Here is a 25,138-nt window from a genome sequence, read left to right as displayed (position 1 = left end):
AACTGTGTTGTCATGGTGATTTACAAATTTCATGTTTTTGTTGTATTAATTCATGTTTTGCTTGATATTTATAAAGATATCAATTGTTTAATTTTGTCATTTGTAAATCTATTTTCCACTACAACTAAATATGAATAGGATCACTGTTTATTAGTTAATAAATTCTTTGATGCATACACATGTCTGCATATTCTTGTAATTTATATTTATTAGTTTATATAGAAAAAACCTGAGACAAACCAGCTGCAACTGTAGTCAACACTAAAGTCAGAAAATAACTCTCAAAGATGAATATTTTTACAATTTATAAAATAGGAAAATGAAAACTATGTCACACAATGTCAAAGGAGTTGCTTGTATCGATGAACCGCAGGTCCCCTCAGATTTATAAAGCTAGAGATTTTTTGGATCCTTGTTCAGTTATCTCACCTTTACTGTTTTGGTTCACTGTCACTGATCTCATCGTTGTCTTTTCAGTTGCAGCAGGCAGCTGTTTCCAAAGAAAACAGCTCTTCAATTTTTGCTCTGCTCCAAAATGCTGACAGAAGCAATTAGCAACCAGCTGGTAAACACAGTGGAGCATTTGCCAGCTAAAGAGCCACATATTTCCCTGGGGACTTGGTGGAGACCAAAACCAGAGCTAAAAGGGTGAATATTGACTCCAAATGACTGATAATGTTGCTATGAAAGTTTTCCACTGCCTCTTGATGTCCATAAAATCAAGTTATTTCAGGTTTAAACATGTCATTGAATGTTATGAATTTTATTCTTGTGTTAAAAATCTAACTTAGAGAATTGTTAATTTTTCGTTGACTCCAATGTGATATGGACTCAGCAAGAAAAAAAAAAAAAAAGCCTTTCAATTTGTTAACACTGACTTCTGTTAGTAATGCTTGTCTGGTCAATAATCATAGGCGTCATGGCAACAGTGCAGTGAGATTGTTGTCACAGAAGATGGCAGCAAAGATACTTCATGACCAGCAGCCTGTTGCACATGCGGAATAATCCTCTGATGTATTGGTCATATCTGCTACTTTCTGCTGCATAGCAGCTCAACAAACATGCGGAAAAATACAGTATGTAGACCACCTGCAAACTTAACATAATTGACATTATTTTAAAGAATTTTATTTTGTTGAAAGTTGAAGAATTGCAAATTCCCCTTATCTTCAGTGAACAAATAGGTATTGTGTCCAGTAACCTAAATTATAAATATTAGTGAAGTCATAGATTCTGAATTTTTCTAAGACAACGAATTAAAAAGAAATTCAAAAAAATGTTTTCTGTGTAATTGAACTATTTTGAAAAAGAAAAATCACCATACATACAGTGGGTAGGGAAAGTATTCAGACCCCTTTAAATGTTTCACTCTTTGTTTCATTGCAGCCATTTGCTAAAATCAAAAAAGTTCATTTTATTTCTCATTAATGTACACTCAGCACCCCATCTTGACAGAAAAAAACAGAAATGTAGAAATTTGTGCAAATTTATTAAAAAAGAAAAACTGAAATATCACATGGTCATAAGTATTCAGACCCTTTGCTCAGTATTGAGTAGAAGCACCCTTTTGAGCGAGTACAGCCATGAGTCTTCTTGGGAATGATGCAACAAGCTTTTCACACCTGGATTTGGGGATCCTCTGCCATTCTTCCTTGCAGATCCTCTCCAGTTCCGTCAGGTTGGATGGTGAACGTTGGTGGACAGCCATTTTCAGGTCTCTCCAGAGATGCTCAATTGGGTTTAGGTCAGGGCTCTGGCTGGGCCAGTCAAGAATGGTCACAGAGTTGTTCCGAAGCCACTCCTTTGTTATTTTAGCTGTGTGCTTAGGGTCATTGTCTTGTTGGAAGGTGAACCTTCGGCCCAGTCTGAGATCCAGAACACTCTGGAAGAGGTTTTCTTCCAGGATATCTCTGTACTTGGCCGCATTCATCTTTCCTTCAATTGCAACCAGTCGTCCTGTCCCTGCAGCTGAAAAACACCCCCATAGCATGATGCTGCCACCACCATGTTTCACTGTTGGGATTGTATTGGGCAGGTGATGAGCAGTGCCTGGTTTTCTCCACACATACCGCTTAGAATTAACGCCAAAAAGTTCAATCTTGGTCTCAACAGACCAGAGAATCTTATTTCTCATAGTCTGGGAGTCCTTCATGTGTTTTTTGGCAAACTCTATGCGAGCCTTCATATGTCTTGCACTGAGGAGAGGCTTCCGTCGGGCCACTCTGCCATAAAGCCCCGACTGGTGGAGGGCTGCAGTGATAGTTGACTTTGTGGAACTTTCTCCCATCTCCCTACTGCATCTCTGGAGCTCAGCCACAGTGATCTTTGGGTTCTTCTTTACCTCTCTCACCAAGGCTCTTCTCCCACGGTTGCTCAGTTTGGCTGGACGGCCAGGTCTGGGAAGATTTCTGGTCGTCCCAAACTTCTTCCATTTAAGGATTATGGAGGCTACTGTGCTCTTGGGAACCTTGAGTGCTGCAGACATTATGTTGTAACCTTGGCCAGATCTGTGCCTTGCCACAATTCTGTCTCTGAGCTCCTTGGACAGTTCCTTCGACCTCATGATTCTCATTTGCTCTGACATGCACTGTGAGCTGTAAGGTCTTATATAGACAGGTGTGTGCCTTTCCTAATCAAGTCTAATCAGTTTAATTAAACACAACTGGACTCCAATGAAGGAGTAGAACCATCTCAAGGAGGATCAGAAGAAATGGACAGCATGTGAGTTAAATATGAGTGTCACAGAAAAGGGTCTGAATACTTATGACCATGTGATATTTCAGTTTTTCTTTTTTAATAAATTTGCACAAATTTCTACATTTCTGTATTTTTCTGTCAAGATGGGGTGCTGAGTGTACATTAATGAGAAATAAAATGAACTTTTTTGATTTTAGCAAATGACTGCAATGAAACAAAGAGTGAAAAATTTAAAGGGGTCTGAATACTTTCCGTACCCACTGTACATTTTTTATTCCAATTAAAGTGTACACAAGGTCTGGAAGGGAAGGTAAAGTATTAAATTTGAGCAACTGAACTAACATTCGGTGAGGCTTCGTTTCTATAGCTCCCATAATAATAAATAAATTAAGATGACAAAATACAACTATCAGCAACATATACCTAAACTATGGTTCTTTTCATTCATTTAATTTTGAGTGGATAGATTTGTACTCTCAACAAATCTTTTGATGGAATCTTTGATCTTTTATGGAAAAAACAATATATGTATATCAAGGTTCCGGAAAAATCCCATATTTATTGGAATTTCGGCTGTCAAAACTTTACATACTTTTTTATTTTGTAAAACATTTATCATAATTAAAGTATACACAGTGTTCAGTACTACAGAGAACGTACTGGATATCAAAAGGGGTATCTGACTTTTGGCTAATGTATGCTGTCTGACATTTCAAAATGGCTATTTATTTAAAAAATACTCCTGACGTAGTAGTACTATGAACATGAAAACATACTACAAATGACACACTCACATATAGACGCACATCGTTGTCATTCTTCTGGACGGTGACAGATCACAGGGGGAGGACTGAATCATTCAGATGTGCGCTACTACAAATTTAAGAAACTTCAGGAGTAAAAATGTAACGCAATTTTTATACCTATACACTATAAATATACATCTGAATGGATTAATATTTTTAAAATCTTTTTATGGTCATTTCATTTCTCTCTTTGTCTACTGGTTTCCGCCTCATCTCTTTACGTTAATGTCTTTCAAAACACACAAAACTAAAAGAAATGATTTCCTGATGAACAAGTGGAACCCACATATACAGACTGAAATCAACACTATGTACAGACACTGCATGTGTTTGCTGCCCACACAGTCACTCGCGCACACTAATGCAAACTGATGATAAAACTGGCAGAATTCAATGTTCCTGCAACAAGAGGCAAAGGGAGAAATCTGATTGGCCAGGCAACTGAATACCTGAATGGAAATACACGGAGCTAAGAGGAGGGGGGACAAGAGTGTTTAATGCCAGTGATTTGTCCATCAGTTCAACTGTTTCTGGTCCTGAAGTGGTCGCTGGATCATGGAAAATGTCTAGAACAGGTGAGGGAGAGAGAGCGGAGGTCTTCCTACGGCCCCCCACTGTAGGAATAATCTGCCTTGTTGTGCATCACCAGCTTGTTGTCCACAAAGTAGAAGCTGTCAGACTGTGTCTCGTAAGGGTGCAGGATCATCTCACGCACTGAGAGAAGAAACAGACAACATTTGGGTTTTGTAACATCAAATCCTCTCTGTGTGGGTGTATTTGTCTCTTGTGGTTACGAGAGTGTTGGAGTATTGTGTGTGTGTGTGTGTGTGTGTGTGTGTGTGTGTGTGTGTGTGTGTGTGTGTGTGTGTGTGTGTGTGTGTGTGTGTGTGTGTGTGTGTGTGTGTGAGTGACACTCACTGATATCCTCAGACAGCGCGGGGAACTCGTAAATGTGCTCGCATGTGTTCTTGCTGCTGGGCATGCAGAAGCCGAACTCGAAATCAAAGCTCTTTAGCAGCTGATCGCGGAAGTAGTGTCTCTCAATCATGCGAAAGTTATTGATGGGGGTGTCTCCCACTGTGAACTCCACTCTGCACACACACACACACACACACACACACACACACACACACACACACACACACACACACACACACACACACACACACACACACACACACACACACACACACACACACACACACACACACGGAGAAGATAAGCCCACCAACATCAATGAAAACACATACTGTCTGTAAGCTCAGGTGACATTACATTTATTTCAACCAGGGCCTTTCTTTGTCATTTTGGCCACCACTTCTAACCGTCAGAATATTGTGATACCAAAATAACTGCTGACGTGCGAAATCACAGCAACATCATTCCAACAACGAGCAGTCAGCTGATCAAAGAGGTTGTAAACAAGCTAACAGCTGATCTGATTCTTTATATTTTTAGATCATTTATTTTTGTGATCTAACAGATGCTTACTTTCTATTTGGAAGGACGTTTGGACGATGTGTAAATCAAAAGACCGTGACACTGCCTGCTGCGCAGCCGCCAGCACGGCCTGTGGAAATACTGGATTTAAATGTTGGTTTTACCAGACAAACATCACTGAGGACATCAGTGACATCACAAATGTGTAAAACTGAGGTTGTTTAAGATACAACCCACTGCTGAATAACAGGCACAACAATTATGTTTTGATTTCCCCTGAACGCTGTCTGACTGAATCATGAAGTGATATGCAAAGTTCACAAAGGGAGCTTCAAAGATTAACCAGGAAGTGGAAAATACTTTTAATGGTTGCATTTGCTTTCTTTTTTTTTCTTTTTTTTAACTAACCTGGGAGACTTTCTACAATCATGGTAATTATGATAAAGGAAATTTACAGACAAAACAAAGGTTGTAAAAATAAACTGATTCATGCTTTAAATTTGCCAACAGTCAACACACATCTTTTCTAAGGGCTAAACAAAAACATTTAACATTACAATATGCAGAAAACAAATTATATATAACACGCACTGAACTTTTTCACAAAGCCCACATTATCTCGAATATTTGGTGGTTAGGTTGGACAGAAATCTGCAGTCAGTCACGGAGTGGGAGTCTGATGATGAGCACCACTCAGGAGTACTGACAGCTATTTGGTGCCTGACTCAGCAGGTGGGCTGGGCTGCTCTGCATGTTCACACTAATCATCGTCAGCCTGTTGTCCCACACTGAAGCCCACACAAGCCTCCTGCATCCGGTATGTGTCTTCTGTCAGAGCAGCAGGGCTGATCGGACATTATCGCATCACTGCGGTTCAAGACCGTGGAACACATTTCTTTCTGGCACGCGAGTGTCATTTGGGAGCAAGAAACACACACTACATGTTTGACTTACGTGGCTCCAACCTGTCGCAACTGCAGGAAGGCTGGGGTGAACTGGTATCGGACGAAGCGGCCGGCGTTGGGGTCACACTGCTTTTTACCTCCAGCTAAAGAAGAGGTGAAAAAAAAAATCAGCAGTCAGCTTTTTGAGTTAGATTCTTTCCCCAACCATTATTAGACACTTATTTCACAGAAAAAAACTTTTGTATTTAAACAACAGTACAATTCAAGGTATGTGCAGGCTTTTCTTTGAAAATATAAAATACTTGACAGTCATCATTTTTGTAGCTATCCTATGAAAATCCCAGGAACAAGAATAAATGCCCCAAAAAGTGAGATACACCCAATTTAATATAGTTTTCATAATATAGGCTTTCAAAATGTCTCTCAATACCAATTTTATAAAATCCATTTTAAGAAAAGGAAAATTGAATTATACATTGCAGTACAAATTTTTAGTTAGCTTATGAAAACATTTTTAGAGGGGGAGAGTGTAAGTGAGGCTATCTACTGTACGGTAGCTACAATTAACAGATGTCCCTTAAACACCTCCCATGCACGCTATTGGGAGACTCTACAATTTACTGATTTCTCGTGAATGCCTCACATTCAGTAGACGCTAGCTAAGATTTATGTAAGTTGAAGTTTAATATACAATCTATGGTTGCCACAGGTTAATGACGTCATGGCTGCCACGCTGTTTTGTTCCATCCTCTGCGCACCTGTGAATCCAATCCATCATTTCCCCTCGACCTTTGTACTTCTGTCTTGGGTAAGTAGGCTGCATTTTTTTTTTCTTTCCTCTGTTTTAATTGTTGTTATGTCCTGCTTTGTTTGCTGTAGCCTGCAATCAAAGTTCATATTGCTGGCTGTGTTAAAAATACATTCATTGTATGGAGGAGAGCACATTTCCTCTCTTACTTTAAACATCAGGGGGCTGAATGTTGAAAGGGTGATCGTGTAGAATCAGGAGTCTATAAAGGATGTTTTATTTTGAAAATTGACAAGATTCTGTCTGACTTCCTGTTCTGCTCTGAGGGGCAGTTTCTGTCAAAAATACACCCGAGCGTGTATTTTTTTTTTATTAATGGAGCCGAGCAGAGAGCTGCTTCTTGGACGTTTTAGGAACACACTGCGGTTTTAAAATTAAGTCCTGAACGATAAGCCATTTTTTGGATAGTAGAGAGTATTGAAGTAATTCATTGGGTGTCATAAGAGTATCAAAGTTTGGTACCCAACCCTCCTGCCATATAATCTGTTATGTAGTGGATGAGGTTTGGAGCTCACCTGGTGTCGGAGGTTTAGTGATCTCAAACAGCACAGTCCCTGTTTCCATGTCACGGATCTTAAACCTGGTGAAGTCGATCATGTGGACATTTTCTTCTGGAGAGCAGAGGTAATCTAAAAAACAAAGAAAGAATGAGGCTTCAGGCAGGATTCACATATTCTGTTTTTATAGATAAATTCACAGCGTATGAAGCAGACCGTTCATGTCAGGCTGCAAACTCAATCAGTACAAACTTCTGCCAAGATACAGACATATCTTCTGTTACCAGCAGCTCTGAACTCATCTCATTTACATCCATTAAAGCTTTCGCCGTGTCCAATACCTTCTTCTGACCTGTTTTGAATGCTCAGCTCTGTAACCTCACAGCTCTACCAGCTGTTTTATAGACATCATATCTATGCCTGCGCCCCGAAAACACAAAATACACTCTGACACCAAACTCTCCGAGTACCTCAGCTGCTCTAATTTAAACCCGGACAGCAGTTTAGGTCGCACATTGTGGACTTTCAGCCTCACTCAAGGGGATGGAAACACATTAGAAACAAAAACAAAAACTTAAAAAGAAAAATGTATTTAATCCGCTTGTTCTGATTTACAAAGAATCAAAGTCTTTCTGCTGTGTGACTAAATCATTCCTGTGGTCAGTTATATACATGTATATATACTGTATATATATACATGTATAAAAAAATACATAAATAAATATATATATATATATATATATGTATAAAAATAAATAGTCAGTTAAAATATCCAGAATTAGTTAATAATCTCTACAACACATGACATGTTTATTCTTAGACACTTGATTCAGACTAGGAAAACTGAAAATAATAATCATATAAAAAATATTAAGAAACTTCAGGAAGAGCAACAGATGAGGAAATAAACACTGTTAAGATGATCTCACTGTATTTCAGTGTGATTTAGTGGAATAGTTTTATTTATCTATCTGCTGGCCCTACGGAGAAATAGACTGAGGAAGTCCGCTGGTCAGGTGTGTCTTTTATTTCCATTCACACATAGACACCAGACACATTTTCAGAATACAGATTTACTGCCAACATTCACATCCCACCATAATGTACTTCCCATTATATCATGATTTATAATGGGAGGAAGTTGACTTTAAGTATTTTTAAACATAACATGTTTAATGTCTGACTCGGGTCATTTTAGGTTTTTACTGTTTATTTTGTGTAGTGTTTTATTTTATACTTGTTGAACATTACAAATTTTTTTTTTTTTTCCCAGTGCTTACTATTATAGATAGACCTCAGAAATAAATGAACAACAGTCCATAACAACACACAGACTTCCTTACTCTCCTATAATATTGCTGACCAGACTCTTTTCATTCATGATGAATATTACTTTCCGACAGGGTTTTGATCACATCGAACAGTAGTGTCGTCAGAGTTGGCCATGTCTGAACTGTGTGTGTGTGTGTGTGTGTGTGTGTGTGTGTGTGTGTGTGTGTGTGTGTGTGTGTGTGTGTGTGTGTGTGTGTGTGTGTGTGTGTGTGTGTGCGCGTGCATGCATGCGCGTCCATGTATATTTGCGTGTGTAGGCATGTGTGAGACACTCCCTTCCCAACGGGGCAGGATTAGACCTAAGAGGCTTATTGTGTTTTATCATCACTCACTCACACACACACACCACTGTCTCATTAGGGTTATGGTTTGGGCAGTTATTATTAGCAGTCTATGTTGCATAAAGTTTTCTTACTGATGTTGTCATACAACACTTTTAATAACACAGCAATAACTGAAATCCACAAAATTTATCATCAACATGTATGAAAGCATCAGTGGATTAGAGCACGTGCACACACACACACACACACACACACACACACACACACACACACACACACACACACACACACACACACACACACACACACACACACACACACACACACACACACACACACACACACACACACACACACACACACACACACACACACACACACACACTGGAACAGTTATATCCTCTGCTATTTGTGAGGGTTAATGAGCAGATGGACCACGCAGGCTTTAGCCACATGCTCTAAGATATTTATAGACTCTTTCATAAAGTGCAGCGCACAATACCTGACACCTCGTCTAAAAATGTCCCTCATGAGAAACATGTCCATTTAGAACTTACTAATAATAATAATTTAAATGAGATTTAAAACAAGTAAGACTTATGAGTCTGTAGAGCTTCATACATTTTTAAGTTGGTCATCAACTAAAGAAAAGAACATCGTGTGTTTCGCTTGAGAAAGTGGTTTCATCCCGTAAGGTTGTCGTTGTTCAAGGGAATTATATAAAGTTGACTAATTTAATAGTGTTTACCATACAAAGGCAAAGGTAAATAAATATATGTCTTGGTTTTTATGTAGGTAAATCTTTCATTGGAACCTCTTTTTTCACGCTTTTTAAACACGTTTGGCCACACACCTTTCTGAGTTGTGCGCACTAACTGAATGGGGACGAGAGGCTTCTCTGCAAGTAGATAGTAGTTTACTGATAGTATGCATTTGATGTGTTTTACAGATATCTGATAGTAATTTGCAGCTACAGCAAAAATAACCAGAGTTACACACTGTTGTGTTTTGGTTTCCCTGAGATGGATTTAAAGGGTGTTTATGAAGAACCTTTCAAGAGCAGGATGTGTTTCCCTCAAAATAAAAACGGAAAACAGACATAAGATGTGTAAATACAAAAAAACAGAGATTTGATCTTAAAGCCCTTATAGCAGGATCTCAATTTCAAATTTTATGACCTATGTATAATTCATCACACCATCATTAGAGTTTTGACTGAACCTCCTTGGTTTCAGCTTTCATTAACTTAGAACTTTAGTTAATGCGTTTGCAAGCATTGATAGTTAGACATATCAATCTAGGTTTAAAAGATAAAGTAAAATAAACAAATACAAGTCAAAGTCAGTAGTAATAATGGGTTAAGGACAAAAGGATTACTCAAATCAAAGAAAAAAAAAAGATTAAGGTGAAGTAGTTAATGTTATCTTTTTCTTTTTATGGTCACTGTACTGCAGAATTTTGGTTAGCAGTTAATAATAGTGAATTGCTTTTTAATTAAACTCTGTGTATGCATATGTGCATGAATATGTGCAGAGCCTGCGTGTGTTATTTTGTGAGTATGCGCACATGTATCTGTTGCATCTCTCTGCACTTGGAGTGCAGAATGAACTTTGCTCATCTTTAGTAATGATTCACGCTAAAATGGTGTACATTCGTATCCACGTAGAGTGTTTCCATGGTGAAACATCACAAGACTGGTCGAGAGATTTCCATCTAAAGCTGCTCTGGCTTAAAAAATGCAAAGTCTCTTTATTGCCTTCCAGACTAGTAAGAAGGTTAGAGGGCTGGTGTTTGATGCAGTGCCCTCGAGTGCCAGTTCACTTCATGTGAGGGGCTTATCCACTCTGAGAACATCACTATAAGCCTACTGTTTGCCTGAGACTGTGCTTCCTCTCAAGCAACAGCGAGGTTACACCTCCACACAGGCTGTACAGAGTGCCAGCATACTGTGTGGCCTGAACATAATCACTGGAGAGAGTTCATTTGAGCGCCACATATTTAAATTATCATCTTTACTGGAAGTCAGTCATAAACCGGCTCAAACACTGTCATGTAACACTGTGCAAAATGACTTTCTTCAGTTCACAGAGAGGAGCATTGTATGTTTACGCCGCTCGTAATAACTCTGTAACATGATTTTATACTATTTACGGCTCCTGTTTAATATGACAGTAGATGAGTGATGAGATGAACAGCAGGATCTCGGCCAGACTGACTGATATAGGGACGAATCGGAGGGGAAAGTGTTTACACTCAATGTCCTAACACGAAAATAGCTTCTGTAATTGCATCCTCAACATGATTTTCAAAATGGAAGCTGTATTAGATACGTTATATCTAAAACTATATAAGACCGTCTGTGTGTAATCCTGCTGACTCTGAGCAGAACCTTCTTATCAGGCTGTACTGAAAGTAAATACCCCCCCACTCAAACTTTTATATTTGTATCATGATGCGACAAATAGAAACGATAAGGATCAATCAAAACTGTAGGATTTCTTTAATTGTGACGTACTGTTGATGAGACTAATCCATCTCTCAGAGTATGTGACACAATTTTCTGAACATATTTATCTGGTTTAGCTGAGGGAAAAAAAAATATCGTAACTATATTTCTAATCATTTGATCATTTTAAGTTAATTGAAACATCTCCTGACAGCTCAGATTTTCATCCCCGAACTATTCTCACATAATATACAAATACAATATATATATATAATATGTAAAACTACTTTAGGAGAGGTAATTGGTAAAAGACTTTGTTTCCCGGCATAAATTCAAAGTGAGAAATCTTTTCCCTCAATGTAAAGTCCATAAAGGATGGAGCCTGTCAAAAAGAGTCTTTCTAAAGAGTCCAATTTATCATTTCCGATAAATGATTACTAAAATAATTATTTATTTGGAAATCTGTTGGAAGAGTACCATGAACTGAGCTTGCTTTCTTTCGGCGCGGATGACCAATAGATGTATTTTGTGAATCAGAGAGGGATTCTTGCCAAACCTTCTTTAAAAACACAGATGAAGCATCTCGTCTGATAGCACAGCACATGAAGTCTCTTTCACCCGGCGCAGAGCAACAACTCGCACACCGCCGCGTCACTCCGACAGTCACGAGAAGCTCCGACGACACCGGCAGATACCCTTTGATTTCACAGACTCTGCACATGGAGGAGCTTGACTGGTGACAGTTAAGCATGCTGCCTCTCAGAGATGTGCAGTAGTGATAGAAATGTGCCCTTTTCAGATGCTCAGTGTTTGGTGACAACAAAATGAGGTGTTCACTGTGGGGGAGGAGGGGGGGCACAAACTGGATGATGAGTGTCATTTTCAGTTAGAGATACAGAAACACAAGACAACAACAGCGACGGATGACACAGGTACGAAGACATCTGTGGAAAAGGATTGTGAACATGTGATGAATGTTGCCTCTTTTATAAGCTGCAGTTTGTTTTGGTCTTTTTTTTTTTTTTTTTTTTACGAGCCAAGTTTCACAGTGGTAACAGAAGCTAATATTCCTCCACTTGGGAACATTCAGGATAATTACAAGCTATATTTCTCATTTCGGCCAATTCAGTCACTTTTGTTAAGAAAAATTTCCGATTTCAAACTAGTTTCTGAGAAAACACAGCTGAGACGAACCCACCAACCAAATGATCACTGCTCATTTACACGTCATCTGTGAGAGCACTTCAATGGTATTTAAAAGTGCGCAGTGTTTTTCAGGACTTAATTTTTTAAATAATATCTTATTCATGAGCTTCTGATAGTCAATGTAGCTATGCTGAGAAATGTCTTTTAAGAAACAATGAAAAAACAGTCAAAAAAATAGACAAAGCACTGCAGCGGCAGGACTGGAAACCTGTCTGCATTTACCAGAAGCAATAAAGAAATATTTGGACATTTTGGTTGCTTGTTTACTTCCTGCATTTAGTGTCAGATGAGAAGATCGATGTAACTCTTATATCTGTTGTGTAAATATGTAGCTGCAGCCAGCAGGTTAACGAAGCCTAACCATGAAATCTTCTGGCCCACAACCCTCCATAAAACCACAAGTTGCTGTTTTTACACTTCGGCTTTTGTACTTATTAAATGCACAGAATAATGAAGTCTAGAGTATGTGGTGGGCAGATTGTTATTCACAGAAAGAGCCAAGCTCGCTGCTTGCTGTAGATGCACATTTAGTGCAGAGACGCGAAAGTGGAATCAATCTCTCCATGTAACCCTCTGCAAGAAAGCGAATATGCGTATTTCCACTAAGCGCTGGAAATCCACGGTGACACAGTATGACGGTCACAGTGACGTTATGCGTTGGTTTGTGAACTGCCGTTCTGAAGCTTGGAGTTCGACATATCTGCCGTCACCATCTTTGCAATTCATGGGCCAAAAGTGACCATATTTGAACGAGCTGGGGAGGAGCCAGCGGTGGATGTGACTTGAACTGATTGGAAACCAGAGGACACTTAGTCCCGCCCAACGATAATGGAAACCTGACTGTGCCACACTCCTGTCAGAGTCTATGGAGCCAGAACCTCTAAGGAGCCAACCCCCAGCAGCCCTCGTTGGTATTGAACTGATCAATTATCAGACCCGTAAGCGACATCCGCTTTTATATACGGTCTATGATTTTACGATGTCAAACTGTTCCTTTAAAAATGAGCTGTGGTCCCAAGACGAGGAGCTTTGATGGCGTGAAAAAGAAAACGTTTCGCTTCAATCATTGTCCCTCTAACAGTGAAAATGAAGCGGAAATACTTCATACCGTTATAATGCATCCATGTACAGACAAAACCTCCAAACCTTTAAAATAACTTGGAGCAGAGGTCTTCAACAGATGGTCCGCGACCGCTGGGGGGTCTGCGGAAGTACTGCAGGAGGTCTGTGAAATGTTTGGTCGATTAGACAATTTTTTTTTCTTTTTTTTCCCCCCCACAAATTTTAATGTCTTTAAATACATATTAACATGAATCCAACACATTGTAGCGAATGGATAAATGGAGGAAGAAGATGTTATCTTTCAGTCAGAAATGCACATTCAGCGACACACAGGAGCTCTCTCATGCTGGGCACCGGTTCACTCACAGGGCGAGACTAGCCTGGACCTGTCCCTCCAAGCCTCCTGCACTCCTCCAGTTTGATATAAAACACAATTTTATACAATATGTATAGTAGGGGGTCCTTGGCCTGAAAAACGTTGAAGACCCCTGACTTAGAGTATTATTATTAATGGAATTGGTTTGTAACATATTGTCATGCACTAAAAAATTGGATAAAAGGCTTATTTTAGTCAAATAACCCAAAAGACACCACGATACAATGTTCATACTTGACCTTTTTTTTTCTCCTTCCTCTTCCTCTTCCTCTTTCTCTCTCTCTCTCTCTCTCTCTCTCTCACACACACACCCACACCCACACAAAGTGCTCCACTTCACTTCCTTCAACACTGTCACCTAGCAACGCTCCTTCTGATAGCGCGCCAGCTCGATTAGCCCGTCTTTTTCCTTCCCCTCATCCACCTGCCTGCTCCACAACAACAAGGTGCAGCAGTGAATCAAAGGAGAGCATCTCGGGTTTGGCATCAGTGGCATGCAAATGAAACGTCTGGGATCTGATGAAGGTATACCTGAGGCCTTCCGCGACAGACGGGCCTACCTTGTGGCGGATTTTACAAGCCTGAACCACAGGAAGAATGAGATTGTGCAAAATATCAAGAGGTGCTTCAACAGTGACTTCAGTTACAATATAACAATACGATAGTTTTTTTTTTTTTTTTTTTTTTTTAATCTCTCTGGGGATGGGTGTCATTATCTCTCGTTACAGGTGGTCTGCCATGATTACACACTATACTATTCACGATTCAGCATTTACTTTCAGGTCTCACTGTGATTTCCATGTTTCTATTTTTCTAGCATTTAGACTTAAAATCCAACATTAGACTTTTGTTAAACATGAGGATTCTCACTGAGCTTGATTATGTGTTCCCTCTAAAGAGAGCAAAATTAGCACAAAGTCTTGAGTCATGCTGTGCTCCTGTGTTCACATACACAGAGCCTGTCTGACACCAAAGTGGCATTCATAAAGAGCAAGCGAGCTGCCACTTATAGCTCCTTAATCCCCGAGATTAGCCCGGAGTTACAGACTTTTAGCCACAGGGATTGACTTCACAAGCCTTATTCTTTCCATTTGACTCCGTGGTCTTTCATAAATGCCGAGACCTTGTGTTGAATTAATCTCAGAACATGAGGAAGAACAATGCAAACATGTCTACTCGTCTTCACGTTAAATTAATACATAGCCGAAGGCAGCCAGTGACCTTAGCATTACACGTAGATGTTAACATGGTGATGTGCAGTGCACCTGTGTGTGGCAGGCTGTTTCATGTCTCAGTTAACAGCTCCTGTAGGCAAACTGGCAAGTGGTGAGGTTCATGGAGGGGTTGCATTCTGAGCAGCTGAATGCAGATGAGTTTCTTTTGTCGTATCATTCTCTGAACGACACAACAGAGGAGAAATAAATAAGATTCTTCTTCTGAGAGAGCAGACTTTGTTCTGATCTAAGCTTCTGCTTTGAGATTGACGGTGAACGATGAAGCCCTTGACGAGAAAAGGCAAACTACCTCCCCCGAAATACAAAAACAAAAACAAAACCTTTCCTTCACCCATAAAGCAGTTTGTTTTACTCTCTGGCTCAGACTTTTTTTTTTTTTTTTTTTTTTTTTTTTTTAAGATTAATACCAGAGGTGTCTGTTCACTAAATATGAAGCTACAACCAGCAGCCAGTTATCTTACGAAAGACTGGAAAGGGAGAGATAGATTTTATAACACCACCAGCTGTTTCCTGTTTCCAGTCTTCATGCTAAACTGAGCTAAACTTAATGTTTGTTTAAAATTGTAAAATCACCACAAAAACTACAAAATTTAAAATGAAAAAAGATCTTTTTGTCAAAGATGAATGGGTTTGGTTTAATCAGTGGGACAGAGGTTAATTTTTACACCGAGCATGAAGAGTCTGTTCCTCAGGTGAATCGCACCTTTTCATTCTAGAGTATGATCTACCTTCGGTCTCGCAGACACGCTGACAGTTTGTCACATTTATAGTCAGGCTGAGAGAGCGTCCCTCCAGGTTCGGAGGGACACTAATGAATTGTTTGTCCTCCCTCAACTGTTGCCTTTGTCTCTGGACACGATCTAAAAAGAGAAAAAGCCTTGCAGGAAGTTCAGAGCGTGCATAAACGGATTTGATTTAAAGCACAGCATGAAACAATGAGGAAAAATGCAACAATGTTTACAAAGTATTGATGTTGTTAAGTGAACAGTTCTTCAATTTTTAATCAGAGTTGTTCTGAGGGAAATAGATATAGATCATTCAATCGAAGCTGCATCTTCAGCAACAAACAGTTGAAATACTTGTGTGTTTAAGCCTTTATTCAATATGAAATAAATAATCATGCAAGCAAATACGAACGTGTGATTCCGACAACCCTCTTGTGCTAGAGGTTATTGGAAGCCACTAAAATATTTCAGCTGACGAACACAGACAGGAGCCAGGCGAAAAAGTAAATCCAAGTTGTTGATTTATTTATTCTTTGATTTATGTCTACATTTACAAAGTCTGTATGTGCCACGTATGAAAACAGAAGTCCCTTGTGTCAGACTGTACGGTACATTATAGGAGTAATACATTTATAGATTACATTTTTAAAATTGCAGGATGAGTAAAAGGCTCTCAGCTGTGCAGAAAAACAGAATAAAGTTGGCTGCATTCTGTCCAGGATCAACAATATTTAATATTCACATTTCTGAAAAATGGTCTGATGAGTGGTTCTCAAGTCAAACAAAACATCAAAGAAGTTTTAAAGGAATAGAAAACCCTTTTATGCTCCACAAAAATAATTTCCTCTATTTGTTTTGTTATTGATGACTGAATCAATCTATGTTTTCTTAATACTTTAAATATTCCTCAAATACAACAGAAAGAAAGAAATCACCGTTTAGTTTTTCTAGACATAGAAATGGTAAAGAGTCACAACTAGACGCTGTTTTGTTCCAAGCAGCAAACAAGGCTGAGAACCATTAATTTAGGACTTGCATCTTAATGTAGAAACCCCAAACAGCCTTGAACATATTACAATGCTCATATTCATGTGCTCTTTGGAAGCCTGGTGGCCGACATGGTGATCTGGCAGCAGGAAGGAGCATCTGAATATGGAGAAATATATACTGCTGCCTTCTGTATTTCGGCCTGGGTGTGTCTAAAATCAACTTTCAAGAGTGTTGCAAGAAAGCAAAGGCCACAAACTTTAGGGATTATACACCTCTTATTGGTACCAAAAGCGTTTTCAATGCTTCTTTGCATGTTGGGCTGGGACGATATGATTAAGTAACAAAACTTGAATAAGCCTAAAATAAGTACAAACTTCATATTTTCTCTCTCAACTCAGGATTAATTTTATGACTGCAACACGGAGCTTTAGTCAGAGGATGAGCCCGAAATATTAACGCCAGCCAGTAATCACCGAGTCATGTGTTATTGATCAATAACCCTGTCGGACACTGACATGTGGTTCTGCAGTCTCACATAATGCACCTTTACCGTTGTAAAGTTGTGCAAAATAAAACTGAAGGCCAAACAGCTGCGAGAGACGGTTCATGTGACTTGTGTTGTTGATGACTGACGTGGATGCAACGAGCCCTCCCTCTCCACCTCACATCCCTCTGAAAGAATAACCTTGCGACAGCTGTGCATGAGAGATTAAGAGCCGGCCACACCAATCAATTTTAATTAAAGCTGTATCCATTGTGTTGGCAGACATCACAGAGTGGAAATCCCGCCCGATGTAGATAAAGCGCTGCTCTGTGTCCCAGACTTATTAAGGCCAAATAATTGATCACCCATTAGTGTAAAAGGAACAAGACTGGTTTGAGTAAATCATCCGGATGAGGAGAAATTACACACCAGTGATCCTGAGAGTCAAAAGTACCCACAGTCCAACAAAGCATTCAGTGTGGTCGAGCTTCTCCCATCCCGTAAGATAATCATTTTAAATTTTGATGGTCTCTTTCTTCTATTCGTCCACATTTATTCTCGCAAAGCATTTTGGTATCGCTGTTGTGAAAGGTTTTTGAAATTTTGGCAATTACATAATAAGGATTTGCGAATTTGCATGTTTAGGGAAACCAAAAGAGAAGTCACAATCACAGGAATTATGACATTTATCTTTTGATAAATAATACACTAGACATTACTGTCAATTGTTTCTGTAAATATAAGTGAATGGAGCTAATTTATTACTCTGTCAAAATCTAAGATGTGTTCTTGTGTTGTCAGTTTGGTAATCCCCCTCTCACAATCACTGATGATGAGGTTAAAAACTCCAGCAAAACAACAAACTAATAATTCGACCTTGACCTTCTTGATTTGTCGGCCTAATCCTCATATAAAGCAGACTCCACTAATCACATTTCTTTCCTCTAACTAACTGTAACTTGCAGACCTTTAATGGACTGGACTAATTTCATAGTTTCATAGTTCTGGTTTCACCTGCAATCTCAACATGAATGCACTAGATGGCCTGAAACATCTTTGTCAGCAAAAGCCTAATTTGAGGAGTGAAAAAGAGATGAAGGGGGCAGATGTTATGTAGCCTGGACGCTCACAGCTTCTGCGGTTTAATTTGCAATCGTCCCAATAGTTGCTCCTGTGGTGTCCGGACATGCCTTCAAACTTTTACTTCAACCGGACTTCCTGGATCGTATCTCATTGACTCGCTGGTAGCGTTGATCGTTAACGCATTACTTAGTGTAATGTGATCACTTTCTCCATGAAGGAGGTTTCCACGAGTTCCATTCATACTGCAATTTTTTAAAGATGTGAGTCGGTCTGCTGCGTGGACGCTCCCGGTGCTTAAGAGTCCATGTGGTCACACAGTTTTTTGTTGCACGCGGACGTCTGTAGACCGAGCTGCGTGGTCCTTCGCTGACTTGATTAAATGAATCAGTTCACTTCACACAAGACCTACATGGCCCCTCGTGAACACGGATGCAGAAAGCAAGAATTTTATTTAAAGCTCTGTCACTTTATCATTTTTATATTTTTTTCCCCATCTTGCCAAAGTTAGCGCTAAATGGAGGGTTGACATCAGTTGGGCTCACTGCATTCAGCCGACAGGCTGGTGTGGGGAGGTTGTTGTCCTCTACTAAAAAGTGAAACGTGAAGCATGGTAATTCTAACGTTGTCATATTCACTTTATGAGTCTTAACTAGCTTGCTAATGTTAGCCACAGTCTGGTGTCACCTGGTTTTATTGAGAGTTGCAGAGTGTGGGAACCACACAGGTGAGGAGAACTGTGTGCAGTCAGGCTGCCAGCCAACCCCCTCCCCCTCCCCCCCCCCCCCCCCCTCTTTAACTCCCCCCCCCCACACACACACAGCTGGGTTTAAATACAAGACGTGTGATGTGTGGATGTGGAGGGAGTGTCGTTGTTTATAGGCACCTTTGACTGATTAACCTAATTAGACCTAATTAAAATCAGGTAACGGGTACAATTGATTATTTTTGCTGCTGAGTAATAAGTAGACCATTTTAAAATATTCTCTCAATGAATACTGTATAATGAGAAATTGATTTCCATTTTCAAATACCTTCCTACACTGCTCATAGAACTGTAAACGGATGGCACCCATCGCACACAGCCACTTGTAGTGTTTAAACAGGACAGTTTTCTGTCTGAATCAGCCCGCTAACAGCATGTTAGGTCAGTCATCTGCAGCTCTGCAGTTGCTCTGATCCAGCTGTGGAGGGTAACTTTAAAGTTTGCCATCTGAATCTTAAAAGCATTTTCAGTAAGAGGCACAACAGGAATGTGTCCCTCTCTTGCAGCTGCACTTTAGTGCATGTACACGGAAAAACACAATTAGACATGGTGGATGATAGGAAAGAGGCTTACAACAGAGACATAAAGAACACTGTCCACAAAAATGGTTCCAGATGTGCTGATATGATAAAACAACGGAAGTTTCTTTAATAACCTATGTTGGATTATAACTAAGGATAATCCTATTTCACACTGCTGTTATCCATTAGTATTTATTGTCATTTTTAATCTAGGATGACAGTAGCAAACGTGACGTGTGGTTAGTAACAGCGGTATGTCCGTCTGTGTTTCTGCAGTCATATCATCAATCGTACATCATGCAAACAGTAAACTGATAATGTGCCATTTTTCATGTCACAGCAGCGCTTCTCGTCTGCCTGCATTATATTTCTTCTCTGCTCTGCCTGTGTGACAATGAGGCACTGTGCCTCGCTTATCTGCTCTGAACCACCGTGACAGACGGGAGCTGGGCTGCCCCAAAATGGTGGCATTCACTTCCCAAAAGCACAACTGGAGAAGTCATTTACGCTGGAGGATGAGGCATTTTCTGCACCCCTCTTTTCCAGATGCAAATTTCTTTCTCTCAGAATTGTGCGACACTGTGATTATCTCTGTCTTTTTTTCATAGTCTGTCGTTTAAAATGATTGAGCCCTGGAAAAATTTTGGGCATCCATGTGCTCCGATCACTTAACAGGAAAAAAGGAAGTAGATTAAAATTCATTTGTTTAAAAAAAAAACCCAACAAATCATCCAAGCAATGATTTAAATTCACAGAAAAGTACAGTGCTAGCAGGTTAAAATAGTCATCTCTGACTATCAACTAATTAATTTTTTATTGGATAATGCACATGTTTTATTTTCTTTATTCCAATTTTCAATTGTGTAAATCCAGTAAATGAATCAGTAGGAAACTCACTAGCTACATTTCTAATCTGACATTTTGGCTCTGGGGTCATTAATTAACTGAGGTGTATCACTTCATTGCAGAATGCTGTGTTACAACCATCCTGGCATAATCCAGATTACATGTCAGTGGAGAGCGGAGATTACTGCACCATCATGAGTGATTTAGGAATTATCGCACTGATGCAGACCCAGTATTGCTTCTCAGCCGATGCGGTACCGAATGAAAACGGATGTGATTGTCTGAGAGACGGATGAGAGCAGTGAGAGAGAGTTGGTGTTGTGATTTTGGGGGGTTTTGTGTTTGATTTGAGTTCAGTTTTGACTCCAAGCATCACTGTCAATTACTTCTGTAAATATAAGTGAATGTAGCACATTTATTACTACATCAAAATCTAAAATGTTTTCTTGTGTTGTCGGTTTTGGTAAAAGATCAATCAATCGCTTTGAGAGTAAAAGTCGGTTTGAATCCTGTTTTTTTAAATGTTATTTGGGCAACCTTAACATTTTGAATTCATTTCATTGGTACGTCGTGCATTCACATAGTAGGCTGTAATGGGGAGGTAACTTATTTTGTGTGTCATTACACACAAAAGAATCTCAACACGAGGTCCACCAGATCATTTCAAAAAAATTTCAATGACAAAGATGATGAGGTTAAAAACTCTAGCAAAAACAACAAACTAATAATTTGACCTTGACCTTCTTGATTTGTCGGCCTAATCCTCAAAAAAGACTCTACTAATCACATTTCTTTCCTCTAACTAACTGTAGCTTGCAGACCTCGGGTATCTACTGGCTCAACAGTGAGTTTGGACTCCAACCCACCTCCACAAACGGTGTCACGTACACTACCTTTAACGGACTGGACTTATTTCATAGTTTTGGTTTGACCTGCAATCGCAACAGGAATGCACTAGATGGCCTGGAACACCAGCGTGAAACATCCTTGTCAGCAAAAGCCTGATTTAATGAGTAAAAAGTAATCAAGGGGGCAGATGTTATGTAGCCTGGACGCTCACACCGTCAGTTTTCATCACTGTGATTTACAGTCTGGAAACATTAATGTTTACACAGCCACTCTGAAGGGCGGACCAATCAGCGACCAGTTTTGGATGATGGTCGATGTCGATTGGTGGAAGGCTAATCCCAATATTTACAGAAATAACCTGAGGTCTTCGCCCAGTAGGACGCAGTGACTGGAAATGATTCCCTACGGAGGGTGACCAGACCCACCTGAGGCCTGTACTACGAAGCGGGTTCAACACACCCAGGATATCTTTCCGTTATCTGGTGTTAACAAACCCTGATAAACGAGATCACGCTTAACGGTCACACGAAGCCGGTTAACAACAAGGATGTGACGGTAAAAAAAAAAAACGCAAACTGTGTAAATGCGTTGCCCAAATTGAAAGGCTACATATCACCTTACCATAAAATGCACGGGACGATCTGACTCTAATTACATGTATGTAGTTCATTTACTTATTCAATGTACTTTCATGACATGTATGACAGTTTCAGCATTATCATTTCAGGGTCTGGAGAGACACTAAGAAATAAATATGAAAACATAATTTAAAACGGGGAATTTGTGTACTGACATAGGGTATACGTAGGCTACGACAAGTAGGAGGCTTCAGAGCTTCAGTCAGTCTCTGCTGCAGGATGATATCAGTAAAAAACTCAATGAAACAGAACCTATATCTCATATAAAACTCTACGGGGAAAGACACAGCGGTATGTCGGTCTCTGAACACTCTGACCTCCTCAGAGGCACCGAGCTCCACGCCATCTTCTCTGATTGGTGATGACATTTTTCGGAGAGAACTGATTGGTCGGTAGGCGGTACTTTTGTACGTTTACCATAACGCTTAACAACCTTAACATAACCTGCTCCAGAGCGGGTTAGCTCTGCAGCGTAAGTTACCATGGCGATGTATGCCGGTAAGAAGTGAACCAGCTTTGTAGTACTGAAAACCCGGAGTTTAACCTGAAGGCACGTTGATAACCGCTAATCCTGTTTGGTAGAACAGGCCTCCGGTGTCACACAAGGCTAGACATTATGTCATACTCACATGAATGACATTCACAATCAAAGTTTTATGAAATTGCTCTCCTCCAACTCTGCTAATATAGAAGGTTTGAAAACAGGCCTACTGGTTGAGCGTCTTTCTGTGGCCATCCTGCTTTCATTACATAAAATTGAAACAGTTTCTGTCATTTGATAAACAACAGGCCGGTAGTAGTCTTCTCTTGTTTTTAATCCAAGCGACTACTGTCTGTGAGGAGCTATAATCAGTGGATCACATCTCGGGCCACCTGTTACCTCGGCACCACAGGTGTCTGAGGTGAGGGAGTAGTAAGCAACAGTTTTTTTTTTTTTTTATCTTCCAGCAGGACTTTGAGAAGCACACCAGGAAGTACAAACACTCACCTTCTCTCTCCGTGTCAGTGCCTACACATGTCGACAGATAAAAACACCTACAAGCACTGAAACACACACTGAAGCGGGGATTGTAACACAGGTAAACTTTGCACAGCAGCGAGGTCCATCCTCCGGCAAACAGTCGCTGACCTTGAACAAGACATTAAACCATTAACTGCTCCCTGACTGTAGTACACACTGGTTTAAAGTGGTAAGTGTTATTTAAAGCTATAGAGACTCTTTGAGCTCCTGTCAGACTGGGTCGCTGTCCATGGTATCGATCTAATTCCTCCACACAGACGATTCAAACTGGATTTAAAGGCAGGTACTGAAAGGTATTCTGGACGAAGAAGCATCTAAACACGAATCTGCTCGAACTGTGCGGGTTTAACCAGTCATCCAGTCGCACCGCAGGTTACTTACTCTTGGTGATCTTCTGTAGCCCAAGCACATCCTCGGGCGTTATTACGGTATTTCTGCGCAGTTCTTCTTCGGTTGTAACCGGGACCCCCATGTCTGTTGAGTTGCAGCCTTGCTGCACTTTCATGTCCAACAGAAGAGGGCTGTTAGGCGCGCGACCTGGCAGGAGCAGGGGCTTTCTGATGCTGTCGGCGTCGTCGCCGCAGGAGCCGATTTACTTACGTCGGAGCCTTTAGTTGCGCGCTGGCTAATACACCGTGCAGCAAACAGGCTGTGTGCTGCTACAAGAATAACTCATTCTCCGTGCCTCCTCCCCTTCTCGATCCGGTAAAAGATAAAAATCAGCCCTTAGCTCCCTCCCTCCCGCGCTCAAGGCTCATCGGTTCTCTCACAAGCTATTTAATCCAAATCCTGTGGCTTTAAACCGACCAGTGGTGCGTGGCTGACCGTCTGCGCGCCTCGTCATCTGCCCATACACCAACCAGTTCGTGCACGGCTGCGCTTTACCCAACACCACGATTGTTTCTCACCTCGGAGATGAGCTCTCAGCTACCTCCCGCGTGGAAGTTAGTGTCAGAAATAACCTCCGGAAAATCTTTTGTTTATGAAAGCGTTTACCGCTGTGTAATAAGAGATGTTGCAAAAGTAGAGAGCCGTTAATGTGGCTCTTACAAGGCTGTGGTCGTTCCTTTTAGAAATACAGACTGGACTGTGAATAACAGCTTTCCAAAACTCAAGGATGAAATGAAATGTCTTGAGGCTTGAAGTAGTAATATTAATGTTAATACGAATTTTGGCCATCGTAAACACTTTATGTTACGTATTATTATCTTACGCACATACAATTAGACTTTGAACAACATCAGCACTCATTTACAGTTGTTTTTTTTGGCCTTTTGATGAATTTAATTAATTTATTAGTGCAGCTTAAAGCTCTGATTTGGTCTCTACCAACTGTCAAGGGATACAATTATGCTGTGGTTGCGAAATAATCCACTATGTACACCTGTAGTCACAAGCTTTATGTCTGTTTGGTGCTGATCAAGCTGCGCACGTTGGGTTTTGGGAGCTATGTTATGGATGGAAAATCAAATAATGATAATGGTGTTCATCACTTCAAACCTCCCTGTTCACATTACTTTGATCCAGTTATTTGAAAAGGAATAATTACTGATAAAAATCTATGTCTAAAACCATATAAGATACATAAAAAGGTCAGACAAAAAAAGAAAAGCATGTCTTTCAGGTATCGTGATTTTATTTAACTTTTGGTTTTCCATTGGAAAGTTGCTTTCCAGATGCCAGCATCCCTGAGAAAGTATATAATGCAAATCTTCTGGACAGCCCCATCAGTGCGCTGAATCAGGCCAGCCAAAAGATGTTCACATCAGCAAAGCACAACCCTGCACTTCCTCCTGTTAAGTCATGGGCTGACCAATATCCTCCTGTCATTGAGGCTTTTGCTTTGCGATGAGGAGATAGTGCCTCCTTCTGCCTCTCAGACATACTGCAGGGCATGTGCAGAGTTGAGAGCTGTCCATGGTAGTATTTTATGAGCAGTGATGTGATTGTCTATCCCTTTACTCGCTAAAATGTGTGGATCCCAGGAGAGGGAGAGCACTTTGGTGAACAGGCTTATTGGCATCATTTCACCTTGAAACACGTAGGCAAGTAGATAAAAATAAAATTAAAATCAAAATTTGAAAGTGTGCCTGCAAATAGCACTGAAACAAACTAATAAACACA

General features: G+C 40.2%; 1 protein-coding gene across 1 annotated transcript; it reads right to left on the bottom strand.

The window, feature by feature from the left end:
• Positions 1–2,970: 2,970 nt before the first annotated feature.
• Positions 2,971–23,878, bottom strand: unc119a1 (unc-119 lipid binding chaperone a1). The gene is made up of 5 exons (XM_069689595.1): positions 23,396–23,878; positions 7,172–7,285; positions 5,898–5,991; positions 4,422–4,594; positions 2,971–4,217 (listed from the first exon to the last, which is right to left on the bottom strand). The coding sequence occupies exons 1-5, from the start codon at positions 23,517–23,519 to the stop codon at positions 4,105–4,107; spliced, it is 618 nt and encodes a 205-aa protein (XP_069545696.1). The 5' UTR covers positions 23,520–23,878; the 3' UTR covers positions 2,971–4,104.
• Between the last annotated feature and the right edge of the window lie 1,260 nt (positions 23,879–25,138).

Source organism: Brachyistius frenatus, unplaced genomic scaffold, assembly GCF_029030835.1.
Source record: "Brachyistius frenatus isolate BFR_SWC_R1_liver_20210118 unplaced genomic scaffold, ASM2903083v1 Contig_1, whole genome shotgun sequence".
NCBI classification, from domain to species: Eukaryota; Metazoa; Chordata; class Actinopteri; family Embiotocidae; genus Brachyistius; species Brachyistius frenatus.
This window is presented reverse-complemented; position numbering and strand designations above follow the sequence as displayed.